Raw genomic sequence first — 17,951 nt, 5'->3', positions numbered from 1 at the left:
CAGTTATAATGAAAAGGAGGGAGAAGGGAAAAGGAATTAAATCCAAAGGGAAGGGAAAAAACCCAAGTGATGCACAACTTGTGTTGTTGACTTGCATTGAAATCAGACATACATATATCTGTGCTTTTGTACTTTATGGGGTTTAGTAGCTCATAGAAACTATACTTCATCAAATTAGTTTGTCAAAGTCATATTGTCAGAGGGAGCTGTGACTTAGAAAGCAGAGAAGAAAGCAAAACTTCTAGCTAATGCCTTTGGGGCAGTGGGCTAAATAATATTTCTTAGTACTAAGCTTTGATATCCGATGTCTTCAAGTAGAATTAGTAGAAAATTATGACTGATGTTTCAGAACTGGAATACATTTATTAAAGGAGATAAGCTTTGCAAATGTAAATCCTTAAGTTATATATTAAAAAATTGAAGTTAAGGATTGCTTTCATTAATGCTTCCTTAATTTGATTTTTGGATGATGTAATATAGGTGCTTAAATTCTGTATTGTTCTTGATTTTCCAAGTGAGTAGATTTTAATGTTCAGTGCTCTTAGTGGATGTAACTAATATATTGAGTTATTTTCATATGCTGTTTTGCCTTGTGGATTTTAGGACAAAAATGTAGCTAATATAAATTTGACAGACATACTTGTGCTGTAGTGTGGTTAAAAAGAAAACAAAGGGATCCATTTGTATTGTGTTCAAATCTGGAAAGGAAATCAAATTAATCATATATGTATAGCCATATGCATTAGTTCTATAACACTGTGTTTTATGGCATTCTAAAGCCATAAAATAAATTTTGTTCTCTAAGTTCACCAAGTTACTTCATAACTGGAAAATTCAATCCTCAAAGTAGTATGAGCTTTAGGTAGCTGTTGAGATTAAATGAATACAATCTAGTTTTCAAATAGGTACCTTAGCTGAAGTACCATACAGACAGAAAAAAAAATAATTTCAAATTTGGCATAATTATTAAGATTTCTAGTCACAACATACCTCTTTTCTGACACTGTCACCTACACACTAAGGGGGACTACAGAGTATATTCCAGATTTTGAATCCAGATCCTCTGGGGTTTCTACTGGAAAAGACTGCAGTTGATGTTTCATGTATACAGCACTTAGAAAAGAGCATTCAGTTCTTCTTCATTTCCATTTTTTTTGTCATATCACTATCTAAGAGAACAGAAATAAGTCAGTAGGAATTGGTTGGCTTTTATATGACAAATACTTTATAGCAAACAATTCATCTTCAAGTTCTGTGGTATGAAATGTCTGGGTTACCTGAAACTCAGCATGAAGATTAAAGCTAGCATAGTGCAGAGTAGTATATTTCATTTTCGGTGGTTTAATTTAGGAGGTAAACGGTTTGCCAACTCATACTTCTCCAGTATCGATACAGGCTGGGTGGGGGATGGATTGAAAGCAGCCCTGAGGAGGACGTAGCGGGGCCAGTGGATGAAAAGTTCAACATGGCCTGACAGCATGCTTGCAGCCCAGAAAGCCAGCCGAACCCGGGGCTGTATCAAAAGCAGTGTGGCCAGCAGGCTGAGGGGGGTGATTCTCCCCCTTTGCTCTGCTCTGGTGTGACCCTACCTGAAGTGCTGCCTTCAGCTCTGGGCCCCCAGCATGAGGAGGACATGGACCTGCTGGAGCGAGCCCAGAGGAGGCCATGAAGACGATGAGAGGGCTGGAGCAGCTCTCCTGTGAAGCCAGGCTGAGAGAGTTGGGGTGGTTCAGCCTGGAGCAGAGGAGGCTCCAGGGGGACCTTACAGCACCTTCCAGTGCCTCAGGGGGCCGGCAGGAAAGCTGGAGAGGGGCTTTTTTGCAAGGGTGGGAAGCAACAGGACAAGGGGTAGATTTAGATTAAACATGGGAAGACATTCTTCACTGTGAGGGTGGTGAGACGCTGGCCCAGGCTGCCCAGAGCAGCTGTGTGTGCCCCATCCCCGGCAGTGCCCAAGGCCAGGCTGGATGGGGCTGGGAGCAGCCTGGGCTGGGGGGAGGTGTCCCTGCCCATGGCAGGGGGGTTGGGACTAGGTGATCTTTAAGGTCTCTTCCAACCCAAACTGTTCCGTGATTCTATGATCTCTTTCAGAATGTCTCACTGAATTAATACATTCATTAATGTGCTCATTTGGTGTTGAAGTGTAATATTGAGTCTTTTCAGGTCACAGAAATTTGCTGTTAATTGCTGAAGTTTAGGAAGAAGGGAAGCAGACTATTTACAGCATACAAAAAAAAAATTGCCTGTCAAGAGATGTTTTTATTTTTGTTGTCTTGTAATTTCGTAGTTAAGATAAGCAACTTATTTTAACAAATTATTGAAGATAGCGCCCATAGAAACAGTTCAGATAGTGTTGCTTTACATCATGACATTATGGGGGACAAAAAAAGTAATGTAATTTACATGCTGCTTGGACAACTGTTAGATAAAGTATTGCAGTTTTATAACTGCTTATGCATTATTTAGGTATTCTAGTAGCCTCCTGGTATAAAGCAAAAATATAAAAATATTTTTCTAAATTTATTTCTTATTGTGATGGTGATGCTGAATTACCAAGTTACTTGGATTAATAAATTTCCTTTCAGAGAGATCTTGGCAGAGACACCTGATTACAGAAATAAAACTAAAATTTTCTTTCTTTGAATTTGAAATTTTACCCACATTTTTCTGTCTTTCTGGACCTATCAATATGCTTGGTTTTATCCCCCCTCCCAAAATATTGTTTTATAAATATCAGTAAATTTTCATCTTACTTGCTCTACAGCTTTTTGGGCAATTGCTAGTATTAAACATACTCAGTGTTAATTTTTTTAAGAAGTGGAAGAAACTAAATATTTGTTTGAGATGCTAGGGACACTTCCTGCCTGAAAAATCTGGTTTACCTCATTGTGCCACGTTAAATATCTTTACCTGAAAGCACTACAAGTAACAGGCATTTGATATTAATATTCCTCATTCATTCAATTTTTATTTTAGAAAAAGGAATCTCCCTGTCAGAGTGTATCTAAATAATTTTTTTATTAAAGGAGCATCTAGTCTTTTGAGTGAGAGTAAAGTTTAAAGACCATCTTGTATCCTTGTGTTTGGCTGTTGGGATGGTAAACTGCTCTATTAATTATTCTGATTTTTTCCCCCTGAAAATCACACTTTTCCTAGAGTTGAAACATTTCTAATAAACGTATTTGGATACTGTTAGCCCACAGGTGTAGACAGTAGTCAGAAGCTAGCAGCTTTCTTGCAGATCTCCTTTAGATGTCTTGGATGTTTCTGGTTTCCAGCAGACTAAGCAAGAGTGCTGTAATCTTAACCAGGAGTGGTTAGTCAAGAGAGTGGGATCTGGGGCGTTGGGTGGCTCCCTGTAACCGTCCTCTTTCAGCAGTTCTGTGGCAGTCTGCACCCGTCCGTATCCTCTCAGTATCCCCCCTCCTGACTTGCTGGAACCATCCATCAGGAGAGAAGTGGCATAAGTTCTGCTTGAAAATATTTACTGGGAATGGAAAATATTTACTGAAATGTGGTAAAGAAATGATTGTTACCGAACTTTGTGGGGAATTTGGAAGTAGTTTCTTTTACTTGCTGAGAGAATAGAAAGGGAAATTGCAGATTTTCATTAATTGGTTTGTGGGTTTGGCTCTTTGCTGTGGTTTCTTTTTGGTTTTTTTTATTTAATTAATTTATTATTTTATTGGAAAGCATCACTTTAAGCTCATATATATAAGCTTGTACACTGTAAGCACTGTATTTATGACATTTCTAAAGAGTTTTGGGGTTGTTATTCTGTTGTTTAAAATGTAGAATTTGTCTTTGCTGGTCTTCAGGGCATTTTGAAACCTGATAAAAGAAAGAAAGAAATCAAGTAAGAAAACTGCAGTGTTGGGAGGAAGCACTGAACTGAGACACATTTTAACTAATATTGTTGATAGTTATTACGGTAATATAGGCCAGTGAAAAAATGGATCTCAGTTTCTTGAACTGTTGCCATAGTTTCCTGAATCTCCTGAATAAAAATATAGATTATAGACTGATAATACTTGGTCTGAGGAGAAAACAGAAATAGAATTTCCCAGTTCAGTAGCTGAGCAAAAGATAAACCTTAAGGGTCTTGCTATGGACTGCAGTTTATGATGCTTTTTAATGAACAGTTGATTCCTGACCAGTTGACAAATTGATACATGGTTGGCATTTGTGTCTTTAAATAATGGAATATTAAATGATGCTGGATTTTGTTAGCATAATGTTACCGAGTTCTTTTTCTAATAGTGCCATTGAACACAACACTAAAAAGAGATTATTTTTAGTTTTATTCATGAGCTTTCTTTTTTTCCTATTATTTATTCATTTTTAACACTTTTTCTCAAAAATGGTTTTGAGAAAGTTTAGCCTTTTGGATGGATGGTATTGCTAGCTTGAAAATACCAGCTATCTTAAGAAACATACTTTGTTCCAGGATTCTCTAAATGTCTGAGCCAATTTGGAGAGGTACAAGACATAGTTTGGCTGAGATCTATTGCATGGGGGAAGAATTCAGCAAAATGGGATTGTCTGTTGTTTCCATAGGGCTGGGGGGCTACAAGCTTTTATGTGTCTGTTAACATGCTTGTGCTCTGGACTTGCTTAGAGGATGCTATACAGCAACAGTGTATTCTAAGACTAAACCTTAGTAGCTGTAATGTTGTGATAAATAAATTACCCTCTTACTCAAAATAAAAGGTAAGACTTTTTTCAAAAAAATAACATTTGAATAAACCCCATATTTGCGAGGCATAGACTGAGCTTGCAGCTGTTCTGGTGACCTGAGGAGGCTGGCCCAGCTGCCGAGAGCCATTCCCCTACTGAACAGGTAGGCTGTGCTGAGCAGCTCTGCATAGTACTGGCAGGAGATGCCTCAAGTCTTGAAAAAATTTTGCAGTTGTCCACAGAAATTTGTGCTGGACTGAGGACGTTGACAGGACTGTAGCTCACCCTTAGCATGTCTGCTGCTGGGTGGTTTTGCAGCAATGCCTTTTTCAAATGACTTTATCTAAAAGCATCACTTACTTTCTGGTATCATGGAAAGGAACCCATAGTTGGAGATGGAAATGGAGATGGATCAACTATTTGAGTAGAGAAACACAGAGTGGTAATTACAATTATGTAGTAAATCTCTGTTCAAAGAAAGATTTCTTTTAAAAACTGACAGTTCCCTGATTTCTTCTTTGTATCTCATCCTCTTAAATTCCTGTTTGGTTCCACTGACCAGCGAATGTACAGAAGATCTCACAGTGGGATGGCAAAAATGGCAATTTCAAGTTTTGTGTAACCTTGTGTTGTTGTATAACGCTAGCCTGATTCTGCCATAAAGAAATGGGTAATATAGGTAGGATAGAAATCTAAACTTCCGTAATTGCAGTAATTTCGAGATGTTTTTTGTATAAAATGTAGTGTTTGGTATATTTAGTTTTCAAAACTGTAGCTTTGTAGAACTGTTTCATGATGCGGTAGTTACTGAAGGACAGGTGTATTCAAGTCATGTTTTACTGTGACCTTTGCAAAGGTGTCAATTAGCCTGTAAAAATTAATACTTGCTATCTAACTATTCTTTAATCATAGAACAGTGAGGATGACTCAGCAATTCAGTGTTTAATTAGCTCCCATTTCTGCTTCTGATTTCCAGCTTTGTTTTGAGTTTAAACATTTGATGCCATGTAAATAGACAAAAACTGATAAGATGATTTTGCTAAGACTGGTTGACCAAGATGGTGAAAAATATTAGGCTACAGTAGAATAACCTGAGCTTATTTCTGCATTTGCAGGTTCATCTTTGAATAGCGCTATTGTCAGCTTTATTTAGGATAGAATGCATTGTGTGGTATCAGAGGCTGATACAGCTCTCATTAAAGTCCTAAAGCCACATTTCCTTTTATTTTAATTGAGTTGGATTGAGCCCTGAGCTGTTTTGTTGTTTGCATTTGTTTGTTGGGTTTTTTTTTCTCCCCAACACTAACAATAGGAGGGTAGTTGAATGATAAATAATGCTTAGAACATCAGAAGCATTGCATTTTATGTTGCTTGCAACAGCACCAAACCCAGAATATAAGTGTTTTATCTGTACCTAAATCATGGCAGGTAACCATGGCAATCATACAATTTCCAACAGCTCATGGAAAATACTTGAAGCATCTTAAGTGAGCTGTCCTGTTAATAATGAAGAATATCAGTGTTTTGCCATCTGTTGCATACTAACAGAGTATATGAAAGACCAGCAGTTGTGTGAAACAATTTAAACTGCAAGTTGGAATGAACTTGGCTTGTGATGAAAACCTGCAAAAAAGTGTAATGTAAAATACAGTACATAAGACTCTGCTTTTTAGTTTTACAGCTTAACGTCATCTTTTAATATCTGTTGAGAGTCTATAAGATTTCCTTTATGTATTCTCATTTTTAGAGATTTGTAATTTGATATTAGCATTTTGCTGTGGGCAGAAACTTGGCAAATTCTCTGCCAAAAAATTTCATAAAATAATTTGGGAGACATTAATTTCAGATTAAAAGTATTTTCCCAGATGTGTTTTGATGCTTCTGCAATCTGAAGCAGCTTTGCATGTTACCTGAAATTTTGTGGACTCTTAATCAAAAGTATATGCTTTTTAACTGTGTCTAAGAAATAACTTCAGCAGTTTGTGCAGAAACAGCAGTAGCTTTATTTTTCAGAAAATATGCTTACAAATTGAAGGTGAATGCCAGTGTGTTGTCTCAATTAACAATTTGTGTACAATATAAGTTTAGTCAGTGTGAATTGGTTGTAAATGTGGCCACGATGAGTCCCTTTACACATAGTACCCTTTTTTTAACTGGGAGATTCTTGGATCAGTTAGGAAGCGCAGTGGATTATGGTTATAGGCAATGCATCCCTGCACATACGAGTTCCTCTTCTATGCACAGAATGTTTTCACGGTTTGTTAATCAGGTGGTGTTGAATATGTGAGGCTTTCTCTTTGGTCACATTGGAGCTGCTTTTCAAGTACAGTAAGGTAAATTCAGCATCATTGCAAAGAGTGATAATAGCTGTCCATAAATAATCCTTCACACTGAGGATATATGGCTTCGTAGAGTTCATCTTTTGAATTGAAAAGAAATCTCAAATCTTGAAAGCAGACCTCCTGCCTTCTTTGCATACTCTTTTGCCCCCTGTAGTGCCACGGGATCAGGGACAAGCCTTACAATGAATATAGCAGGAGATCTTTTACAAGTAATAGTAAAGAGTTAAATATCATCAAGTTTGGTGGCATTGTTCAATCTGCTACTGGCCCCAGTTAGAAGAAATGAAAGGGCCAGGTAGCTGTGCCTTTTCATTTTAAAGTTAATAAGCATTCCATTTCTTATATACATTTTTCTTACCGGAATTTCAGAAAATACATTTGATCTTTGAAATAATACCAATCCATATTTTTGAGAGCAGGTCTCCTTTTTCAACCATATTAAGCAGGATTTCTCTTCAGTGAGATCTTGAAAGTGTGTGTTTGTTTAGTACTGTTATTTTATCTTCCCATACATGCATGCATTTACCTAAAAATGAAACTATGTAATCTAACCTTTAATACTGTGAAAATGTAAATTTTTTTTTGCAAAAGTATATGTAGTTGTAATTTTAACAGAATTACTTTGTTCCCAGAGTACATTCATATCAAGCATACATAAATCTGTGTATCGGATCTTAGGGGAATATTTTTGCTGTTTCCTGTGTGAACAGATATGCAAGTGTAGATTTGTGTAGAGATGCAATCTCATATAATCACCAAAGATAGGTACTGAAAGTATGAGTTTTTTCTACATGTAGTATGAGCTACAAATCTAAATCAAAATCTTTCCCTTTTTGCTCATAAATAAAAATACCATTTAGGAGTCGGACTATAAAATACTAACTAGATTTCAGTTGTAGATAATTGGGTCCCATAAAAAGAGGGTAACAGTTACCTTTTTATAATTTCTGACTGAAAAAATTGGCCAGGCTTGGAACCAGTTGTGTTTTTCTATTACCAATTATTCTATTTACTGTTTCGTGACAAAAACTATTACTACAGCAACTTGGCAGTAACAACTGTGTGGTAGAATAAGTCCTCTGAGTAGCTGACCTGCTGTTGGAAAATGCACATTTAATGATAAAGTATAGACCTACAGCTGAATCATTTTGACCTTGGTTTACATTACTTCTGGTAAGGACAATGGGCTTTAGTACATGGTACAGAATTTCATGGTAGATCGCTCAGTGTTTGTTTTAGAGATCAAATTTACATCAGGCCAAAAGAACATTTTTGACTGTTTTCAGGCTGAGTTTACTTTCTGAGATTTTCTGTATTTCGCTTGATTAAATGGTGGAAAAATATCTATATTATAAACACTAATTTGATGCATTTTAAATAGCAACAATGCATTCCCTAAACATGTTCTGGCAGTCTTAATTAGAAAACTCCTTTGTGCCGTTATTATCTGTAGTTAATGAGATTCTTTACAATAACATGAGGGCTAGAAAGTACCTACATTCAGCATTTTGCTCCTGTGTTTGTAACGAAGTGGTCCTGCCTGTGAAGGAAGATGTATTTATTTAAATACATGTACAGTACAGAAGTCATGCTAAAAGAATGCAGCTTCTTCTTAAGAGCAAATCTTAACATAATAGAAATTATTTCACTGAAAATACTTTTGTTGAGGATTTATGACCAAAAAGTGTTAAGAACTGAAAAAGTGCTAACAAATGTGGTACTTGAAAAATGGAGATTTTTCTTGGGGGCTTGAAAACATAATTGATAGAAGTGAGGAAAGTAGAACCAAAGAAGCGTAGTGGGGGCGAGGCTGGTTCTTTGGAATGGCTCCAAGCTGTCTGCACTGGAAGCAGGGTTGTTGAGCAAAGCAGCGCACCTCCTTCCTGCATTATACGGTCAAGTAAGACTGGGGGAGAGGATTACTCCGTAATTGAAACGGTCTCACATGCCAATCATCACCATTACTCATATAGTTAATGCTTTCAGAACCAAAGCTGTTCCACAAACAACTTCTTTTTCTGTGAGATCTCTTGTGCCACACTTTCTTGTCTTCTGCCTCACACAGTTGGCTGTAGCAAATTAGTGTCCCGATCAATGTGATGATGTGATACTTGAAATCCTTTGAGTGGAAAGATGGGAAGACAGGGCTGTTCCTTTAGCTAGTCAAAGAATCCAGTAGGAACAAAAATCTTAGTTGGGAAGAGGAAAAAGAATTAAAATTTGCATTAGTCAATTAGTTAATTAGTATTGCACTACACTTTTATTTATTATTAGCATTCCATTTTATTCTAATACTGTGTGTCGCCACATATTAAAATTTTTGCTTTAACATTTCCCAACAGCTTGTATAGACTTCTGTTCCACACATTTGTCCAGACTTCGTCAGTGAAGCGGGGCACAGAGCAAGCTGTTGCTCTGTTCTGTTTGAATAGTAACTGTACTCAGTTGTGGAGTACTGGGTGAGTGACTCTGCAGAGTGGATTGCATGAAGTGTCAACAATGCAGCTTTGTTTCTTAATAAAGTACCAGTTTCCAAGAGTTTTCAGACTTCATTTTTTCATTTATCAGTAAATCAACACTAGAATCACTTGCTATACAATTTGTGTGTAGTGTGTGTATGTTGCTAAAAACCAATGTGACTTATAAAAAGGAAATGGTAGACCATAGAATACATAAGTTCTTTTTGTTTTCACACCGATCTTGATTATTACATGTAATTATATAAAACTGGAATGTGAAACAGGGCTGGACATCTATGTAAGTTCATATCCAGAAAATAATAAAATAAATCTGTGTATGTTTTGGAATTTTGTGAACTTAATTAACACAAGCACTGCCTAAGATTTTGAAGCCTGTAAGTATGAATGCTTTCAGCATTTATAAATGTTACAATAATTACAATTACATGTTATTAAGTAATCACATGCAAATAAGTCAAAGAACAGAAAGACTTACATAAATTCTAAAAAAATAGGCTATTTTCAGTATACAGAATTAGTTCCCAATATTTGCAAATGTGCCTTACTTAACATTGGTTGATTTTTTTTTTTTTAATTCTATGAATTTAAATTACTACTTTGTGAAATGTCATTCAGAATCTTTCCTCATTTTCTTATGTCTCCTAAAATATTGCTGTTCCTGTTAACTTCTCCTAATGAGAGAGAACAGAATGAAATGTCAATCAAGATTCTAGGAACTCTACAGCAGTCCTCCTGAAATCGAAGGAGCATCCCTGCTTTAATGATGAATTAGTGTCTATTGTCTGAGGAAGGGATAATATTCAGATTTGCATCCCATTCATGGCACCGTGGTTTAAACCTTTTTAATACAATGAATTTATTCAGTGTAGTCAAATGTATTTATGGTGGTTTTATTGGTGGGTTGTCTCCTCTCCCCGCCCCCCCGCCCCCAAGAAACAAGAATTTGTTTCAACAGCTTTTCTTACCCAGATAAATAATACAGGTTGGATAGAAACATCTTACACTTAATAGTCTTCCTTTGAAAGCTGTAGTTGTCTAATAATAGTTTTGGCTTCATGCCAAAAGAACATACTTTGACATTTAAACTAGGTGATCAGGATGCCTGCATTCCTGAGATATAGCGTGCTGGCTGTAGCACAAACCAGTCAGCGCCTGATTTCATTGTAAACCTATTATAGTCTTACATTAGTGTGAAATACATACACTTGATATTATAGGTCACTGTGATTGTGATCCCTCACAGGAAATAATTTAAGTTAAATGTAAATTACAGGATGCATGGCATTTGATGGTTGTTAGACTTTTAATTTGTGAGTCCCTCAGCAGAATGTGGAGTTAATAGAATTATTTTGTTTATTGGGGCCAATATAGTATAAAATCATGAGACCAAATTACTATAGGAACTTCAATAAAACATTTTTGAGAGTTGTGAGATAGCCTTTAAAAAAGCAATCTACTATATGAAAGCTCCATCACAAAATAATAATTTATTGACAAAATAAAAAAGCTGGAGAAATATTAATCCATTCTGAAGCTTGTGTGCCAAATATTGAAAAAGTATGAATTCTGAAGAAATGGTGGGCATAAGTTGGTGTTTCCTCCTGCGAAGTCTGGTAGTCCTGGATCTCAAAAAGAGTTGCATAAATTGTTATGCGCATAAATTGCCTATGCTGCTGTTATGCACTGCCTTTTTAAGACACTAGTATTTTATGGAGATCTACTGTTGGTAAAAGAATTCTGGTCTATGGAAGAGACATTCTGCCTAGGAGAAAATCTGGCATCCTACAGTGGATGTTTTTGTATTAGCTTGCATGTTTTTCCCTTGAGGACTGAGTCAAGGGGTTTTTACATATTGCCAATGCATTTCTATAGACATAATAAACATAGATCATAAACAGATTAAATTTTATGCTTATTAGGACTGTTCAGTTATATTGTAGAGTTGAAAAACAAACTTTGTGCCAATTATATTTTTTCCTTTCTGTTTTTAGGATGCAAAGTTTGTAGAAGAGCGACGCAAGCAGCTACAAAATTACTTAAGGAACGTAATGAACAAAATTATTCAAACTGTGCCAGAATTCACAGCCAATCCTAAAAAAGAGACTCTTATTCAGCTGATGCCCTTTTTTGTGTAAGTATCTGTCAAGTAGTCCAGAAAATACTAAGCTTTTTTCATCGTAATTTAATTTGAAATATAATGCCAACTTCTTCAAAATCTTTAAAACAGTGGGTTTTTTAAAATAGAACGTTCCTGTTCAAATTACAAGTGTATTTGTTATGTTTTAAAGGAATATATGACATATATAGTCATTTTAATTTATTTAAATTTGAACAAAAATCACTGCGTAAAGCTTTCAGAAATATGTAAGTGACCTCAAAGTCTGCATCCGTACATTTCTTCAAACATTGGGTGATTTTGATTTCTTTTATTTGGTCTTTTTTAGTTTTGTTTTGCTTTTGTTTGTGTGGGGTTTGTATTTTGTTTTTAAATTTTTTGGGGGGATGACAGTGAAGCACTATTTATTAGAGTATTTATCAACCAAATTAAAAAGTCCAGCCATTGAACTCTTTCTTGCTGAATTTTGCAATCTGCTGCTGTGTGTGCTGCTTTCATTAATGTTAACATTGAATATGTCCAGAAATAGTTTAATACAGTCATCTGTTCAAAATCTCAAAACAAACCCTTTGGTATACAATCATACAATGGATATAATCCGCTAAAATCTTTCCGTTTTGCTGTAAACATAATTATCTAGAGTATTTGTAAATGATATTAAGAACTATTTAAGAAGTAATGTTGATGAGTGTTTGTTTTTGAAAGCGGTGTTAACTTCTTTCACTAATAATTTTTCAGTACAATGTTTTTTCAGTACTACACCTGTACAAATTGTTTATAGATTGGAAAAACACATTCATAGTAAGCCGTCATATTAAATTTGCTGTCCACAAGCCTCTGCACAGGGATAGTGCATCCATACCTGTGAGTCCATGGATGTATCAATTTGCAGAATCCAGCCCAATTTAAAATCAATATGTTTCAGTAGAAGTGTACATACTTAGTTGTACTATTTGCATGGTCTTGTGCAGAGTTTCTGATTTTCAAGTTGAAACTTTTTTTCAAGAAAGCTAGATGTACTGGGAAATGTAATAGATAAATGGAAGAATGCCAAGATGTATTTTGTGGCCTTCATGTCTTTTTGATTTTTCCTGGATTTGAAAAAGCAAATATCAATTTGATGAGGCATCTTGAGGATGATGATGATGTAATAAATGGCAAAATTATGTTTGTATAGAAAAACATCTCAAGAGACTTACCTTTTTCTCCCTAAGAACCTGTTTTGTAGAATTTGGCTAAGCGCTGTGAAGATTAAAATGGTTTCAAGTACTTCAAGTTGAGGGGCCCATATGTGGCTTTTTGTTAAGTCATTTTAAAGAAATTGTCCTTCATTTTGTGCTTAATTTTGTTTTTTTTTGTTTTGTTTTTTTTTAAAAAGGGGGAAATTACAAAATACATTTGCAATTAAATTTTTAACTCAATTTTTGCTCTTCCTGTCCAGTTATATTTCATTTTAAGACTGTTACATATAGCTATGTGAAGTAGTGAACTGATAACTTCTTGTCAACTTCATTTCATAACTTGCTGCTTTAAACATAGAGCAGGAAAATAAATTCCAAACAGTGTGCTATTTAAGGTCTTATCTTTTCATTGGCTTGTTAGAACTGATGATCCTGAGTTCCACGCAAACAAGTGTTAATGCAGTATAACATCTGTAAGTTAAGGGTAGCTAGTTTCTCCTCCTCAACCAGTTTGATTATGAAAGAAACTCAATTTCAAGCTTTATGGGATACCAAGATATTTTAATAAGTTATGATTATGGTTTCAGGTGTACATTGAGTTGCTGGAGTAATTATCATTACCTCCACAAGCAGTCATAAAGATAGCAAAACAATTAATACTAAAATATGACAAAATTGGACAACGGTTTCAACCAGAAGCCATTAGATTAGGAAATACTGTGGATACTCTAGGTAGCAATATTAATTTGAAAATTTGGCCTTAATCAATGGAAAATGCATTCATAGTAGCACTTCATTACTTGAACTGTGATGTATTATTTTCCTGCTTTAACCAATATTGTTTTGGGTTTGGATTTTTTTTAAATTTCAATTGTCAGAATTTCACGTATTTTTTTAAAAATCTGTCATCAATTGTACAATTCAACAGTAACCATACTGTGACATTATAACTATGAGTAATACAGCACTGATCTAAAAACAATGATACCACTTTTCAGGTGTTTTTTTCATCCTAATACATTGTTGTTACAGAAATATTTTATTACAGTACCTTTTTATTCTACTTTGAGAAATGACATTTCAAGCATAGTTTGTTTATGATCTCTTAGCCACTTATGTTAAAAAGAGGAAGGGAAAAGAATTTCCTTATTCCTGAGACCTAAACATTCTCATGTTTTTGCTTATTAAAAAAAAAAAAAAAGCCAGGTATGAGGGACCTGCACAGGAAAATATTCAAAATCGCAAACCCACATAATGGGTTGTACGAATGATGCACAGGTTAGAAGAAACACCATTACACTATTTTGCTGATGTAAAGAAAACCCAAACCCAAACCAAACAAAAACCAAACCTGTTTTCTTCTAATAAATGCAGTGAGCTGAATGAGATTGATACAATTGATTTCACAGAAAGAGCAAAGTTTTATTGAGAAGGTAGCATACTTAAGTAACCTGTTTTCTTAGTATGAGTACAATTTAGTATGTGAAACATTGTGATACAAAATAAAGCAATTATCTCTAAGGAAAGAAATTTGTTCAAGGGAATATGCTCAAGGAAACTTGCCAACACCATTTGTCAACAATTTGTAAACACAAATCCGATACACTGCATTGATGTTAACCTTTTTTGCGTTACAATAGGTTGCAAAAAGACTATGTTTATTTTTAGAGGCTTGTTTTGCATTTGGTAATTTCATAATTCTCAACACATTGCATGAAGCAATGGACTGTAGTGGATTCGAGAATATTCTTTAATATCTGGACATTATGACAAAAAGGTTCTGTTCATGTATGTATCTCTGAACTATTTCCTTGGATATTTTTCTTGAATAATAGATGTATTGGCATTCTGTCTTAGCTAGATAGTTCTCCACTGGAATATTAGTGGGATTCCAGAAAAGCATAGCTGTTGAGCAAAATTACTATATACCTCATCTACAGCAGATAAAGTGGGTTTTAAAATGCATTTTTCTACTGACATACCAGACTTCCTCAGCAGCTAGAGCAGCAGTATTAAACTAATATAAAGATCTTTCAGGCAATGATAGAAGGATCCCATTTTAGAAAGTATCATCATTGCTAGGGTATCATTTGAATTCTCAATGCCCTTTATTTTCTGAGAGTCATGACCTGGCACTGTTGGTAAGAAAAAGCATCTAAAAGAAATGCACGTCAGATTCACTTCATGTTGCCAGCTTCTCCAGTATTGTCCTTTCTTAATGGATTTTCAGCTTCATCAACAGGAGATCTTGAACGTGCTGGACTCTGAAGTGCTTATTACGTTATTCAGTGGTAACCTCTGTACCTTACTGTTGTGGTTTAACCTCAGCCAGCAACTAAGTACCATGCAGCCTCCTTCACACCCCACCCCCTGCAGTGGGATGGGGAGGAGAATCGGGGCGTGGGGGGGAGGTTGAGACAAGAGCAGTTTAATAATTGAAATATAGAAAATATATGAGTATTACTAATCATAAGAATAATAATATAAGAATAGTAATGGAAAGGGAGATAACAAAAAGAGAAACAGAAATAAAACTCAAGTGGGAAAAAAAAAAAGACAAATGATGCTCAACACAATTGCTGACCATCCGCTGACCAATGCCCAGCCAGTCCCTGAGCAGCGATCCCCACTCCCCAGCTCACTCCCCCCATTTTATATGCTGAGCACGACATCCTATGCTATGGAATATCCCTTTGGCCAGTTTGGGTCAGCTGTCCTGGCTGTGTCCTTCCAGCTTCTTGTGCCCCACCAGCCTTTTCGCTCGCTGGCAAGGCCTGAGAAACTGAAAAGTCTTTGGCTTGGTATAAACATTACTTAGCAACAACGAGGAACATCAGTGTGTTACCAACATTATTCTCACCCTAAACACAGCGCTGTACCAGCTACTAGGAAGAAAATTCAATCTGTCCCAGCTGAAACCAGGACACTACCTGCAATACTTCTATACTATAGGTTTAATAATATTTTGGTTTAATAGTATTTTAATATAAAACACTGTAAATACATATGATTATTCTATTTAGTTTGTGCTTTATAGTACAGGTGTGTGTATAGTTGCTAATTACATCTTTATTAATGGAAGAGTTAGCAGTTATGAAACATTGAGATATTAGTCATAGGACTATGCTGTAGAACGTAGGGATACCTCAGTCTAGGAGAAAAAAATTACAGTCTTAATATGCATAAAAAGTCTCTGGGGCATTACATCTGTCTATTAGGAAGAAATGTAATATAAAATAATAAAAATAATTAATCTGGTCTTCTCTCTGGGTTTCTTCTCACTGCAAAATTAAATGACCACACTTCAGTGTGAAAATGAAAAATCCTATAATGGTTATGTCTGATTAGGCATCCTATAGATACAAATTAGAGGGTCAGTTTTTAATTAATCACTTTTAAGATCTGATTTAGGTCCTAGAATAGGATTATGGTGATCAGAAAATAAGATTAATGTCTCTAAGAGTGAATGCACTGATTATTAAATGCTGGAAGGAATACTGCCTAAGATTTTTGTTGTGAGGTTGTTCCTTTGGGGATTTCTCCCTTCCAAGTGCAGTAATTTCATACAATCAGCATAGCTCTGATGAGGCAAAACATTTTAATTGATCTGTATGAAATAGTTTGCCACTGTTATAAAGAAAGAATTGTATTTTGAAACTCAGATACAGTTAACAGTTTGCAGTAAAATAATATGGATCAGCTTGCAAGCATTTCTCTTCATTGTTGTATCAAATGTTAGTGGTTAATCATGGAAATTTAATTTGTTTTGATTCCTTATGCTGTGAACTGCCATTAATGTATTCTTTCTGTTGTCATTCTCTATCATTTGTAATCTCGGGTTTCGTATTTCCCAATTTTAATGCTGCATTAGCTCAGTCACAGCTTTGGTCAAATAGCTTTCTTTATAGTCCACTTTCATGCCTTCATGTAAAAAAGAGATTCTAGCTCTGCTAATTTGTCGGCTGAATAACAAGTTCTTTGTCATAATAAAATTGACATCACAAGTTAAATTTTCCAGTCCATGCAGAGCAAAACCTAAATCAAGAATTGACACTGTTGAATTAGATTGCTGCATCTGCTAGCTGGTGAAGGCCTATCTGTTAATGCTTATTTAAATTAACGTTTATTTACACTCATGATTGGTACATTACAGATAAATAAAACTTGTTATAACAAGTACACTTGTGTTTTAATCACATTCTTATCAGTCTATTGGAAAAATATCACACATATTAGCTCTTTGTAAATACATATAGAGGAACAAGAGGGATCTTTGGCAACAAGGATCACAAGTCTTTGGACCATATAACTGAGTCTTTCAACATAAATCATCATAATAGGTTATATGATTTCAAGTATATAGAAAGCTAAAAGCTGTAAAAAGTTATAAAAACCCCACTAAAATGTTGCGATGTTCCACTTTTCTATCTCTCTGGTTTCTTTATCAAATGTTCTCACTTTTTAGAAGAACATTTTCTTCCCATCATCCTCATAACTGGCACAAACTGAAAACCAAGGAAAATAAGAAAAAACTGGTTTTACTGTAAGGGTGATGGAACGCTCTAACAGGTTGCCCAGAGATTATTGACACTCCACACTCGCATATATGAAAGACTTGACAGAGCACAGGCCTGGGCAGCCTTGTGCAGGGGGATTGGCTGGGCAACCTCTAGAGGTGCCTTCCAGCCTCAAATTAACTATAAATCTGTGATTCCCCAAAATCGCAACCTGCAATTTTAACTTGAGTTGTGTTTCACATAAAACCCAGGCAGAGGTGTTAGCTAAATACACAGCTGGCCAAACAGATGTTATATATGAACTGAAAAAAAGCCTAAGCAGTGTGAAACTACTAAAATGTACTCCACTTTGTAGCTATGCAATGTTATTCAAATAAGAATACTGCCACTTTATTGACTGTTTTGCTTTGGCAATGCCAATGTTTGGATTAAAATATATGCAGGAATGATATAAACAGAATTTTGTGAATATTTTCAGAGGTTACTCTGCTGGGTATTGTTTTACCTCATTTCTAGGCCACAGCTACATGCTGCAACAGGTTACAGATATTTATAAGTTTTATGTTCTGTTAAGTTGTAGAGCTGAGTGTTTGTTCTCTTGTGTGATAGCTGCTCAAACATACACTTCAAAGAAAGCA

The 17,951-nt window shown here is 35.5% G+C and overlaps 1 protein-coding gene across 2 annotated transcripts in view; it reads left to right on the top strand.

Moving 5' to 3' along the window:
* SNX29 (sorting nexin 29) overlaps positions 1-16,059 on the top strand; it is a 106,092-nt gene extending 90,033 nt beyond the window's left edge. Inside the window, exons 20-21 of one of the 2 annotated variants that reach the window (XR_008747358.1) lie at positions 9,362-9,478; positions 11,491-11,629. Coding sequence is in view for 1 of the 2 variants with exons in the window: in XM_005241023.4 (XP_005241080.3) it covers positions 11,491-11,634 (144 nt within the window). In the remaining variant the exon portion in view is untranslated. Of the gene's footprint in view, positions 1-9,361; positions 9,479-11,490 lie in introns of both variants that reach the window. The other variant, XM_005241023.4, reaches the window with a different exon arrangement.
* Positions 16,060-17,951: the final 1,892 nt, after the last annotated feature.

The sequence above is a fragment of the Falco peregrinus genome, chromosome 5 (genome assembly GCF_023634155.1).
Source record: "Falco peregrinus isolate bFalPer1 chromosome 5, bFalPer1.pri, whole genome shotgun sequence".
Lineage (NCBI taxonomy): Eukaryota > Metazoa > Chordata > Aves > Falconiformes > Falconidae > Falco > Falco peregrinus.
The sequence above is the reverse complement of the archived record's forward strand: the minus strand, read 5'-3'. Positions and strand labels throughout refer to the sequence as shown.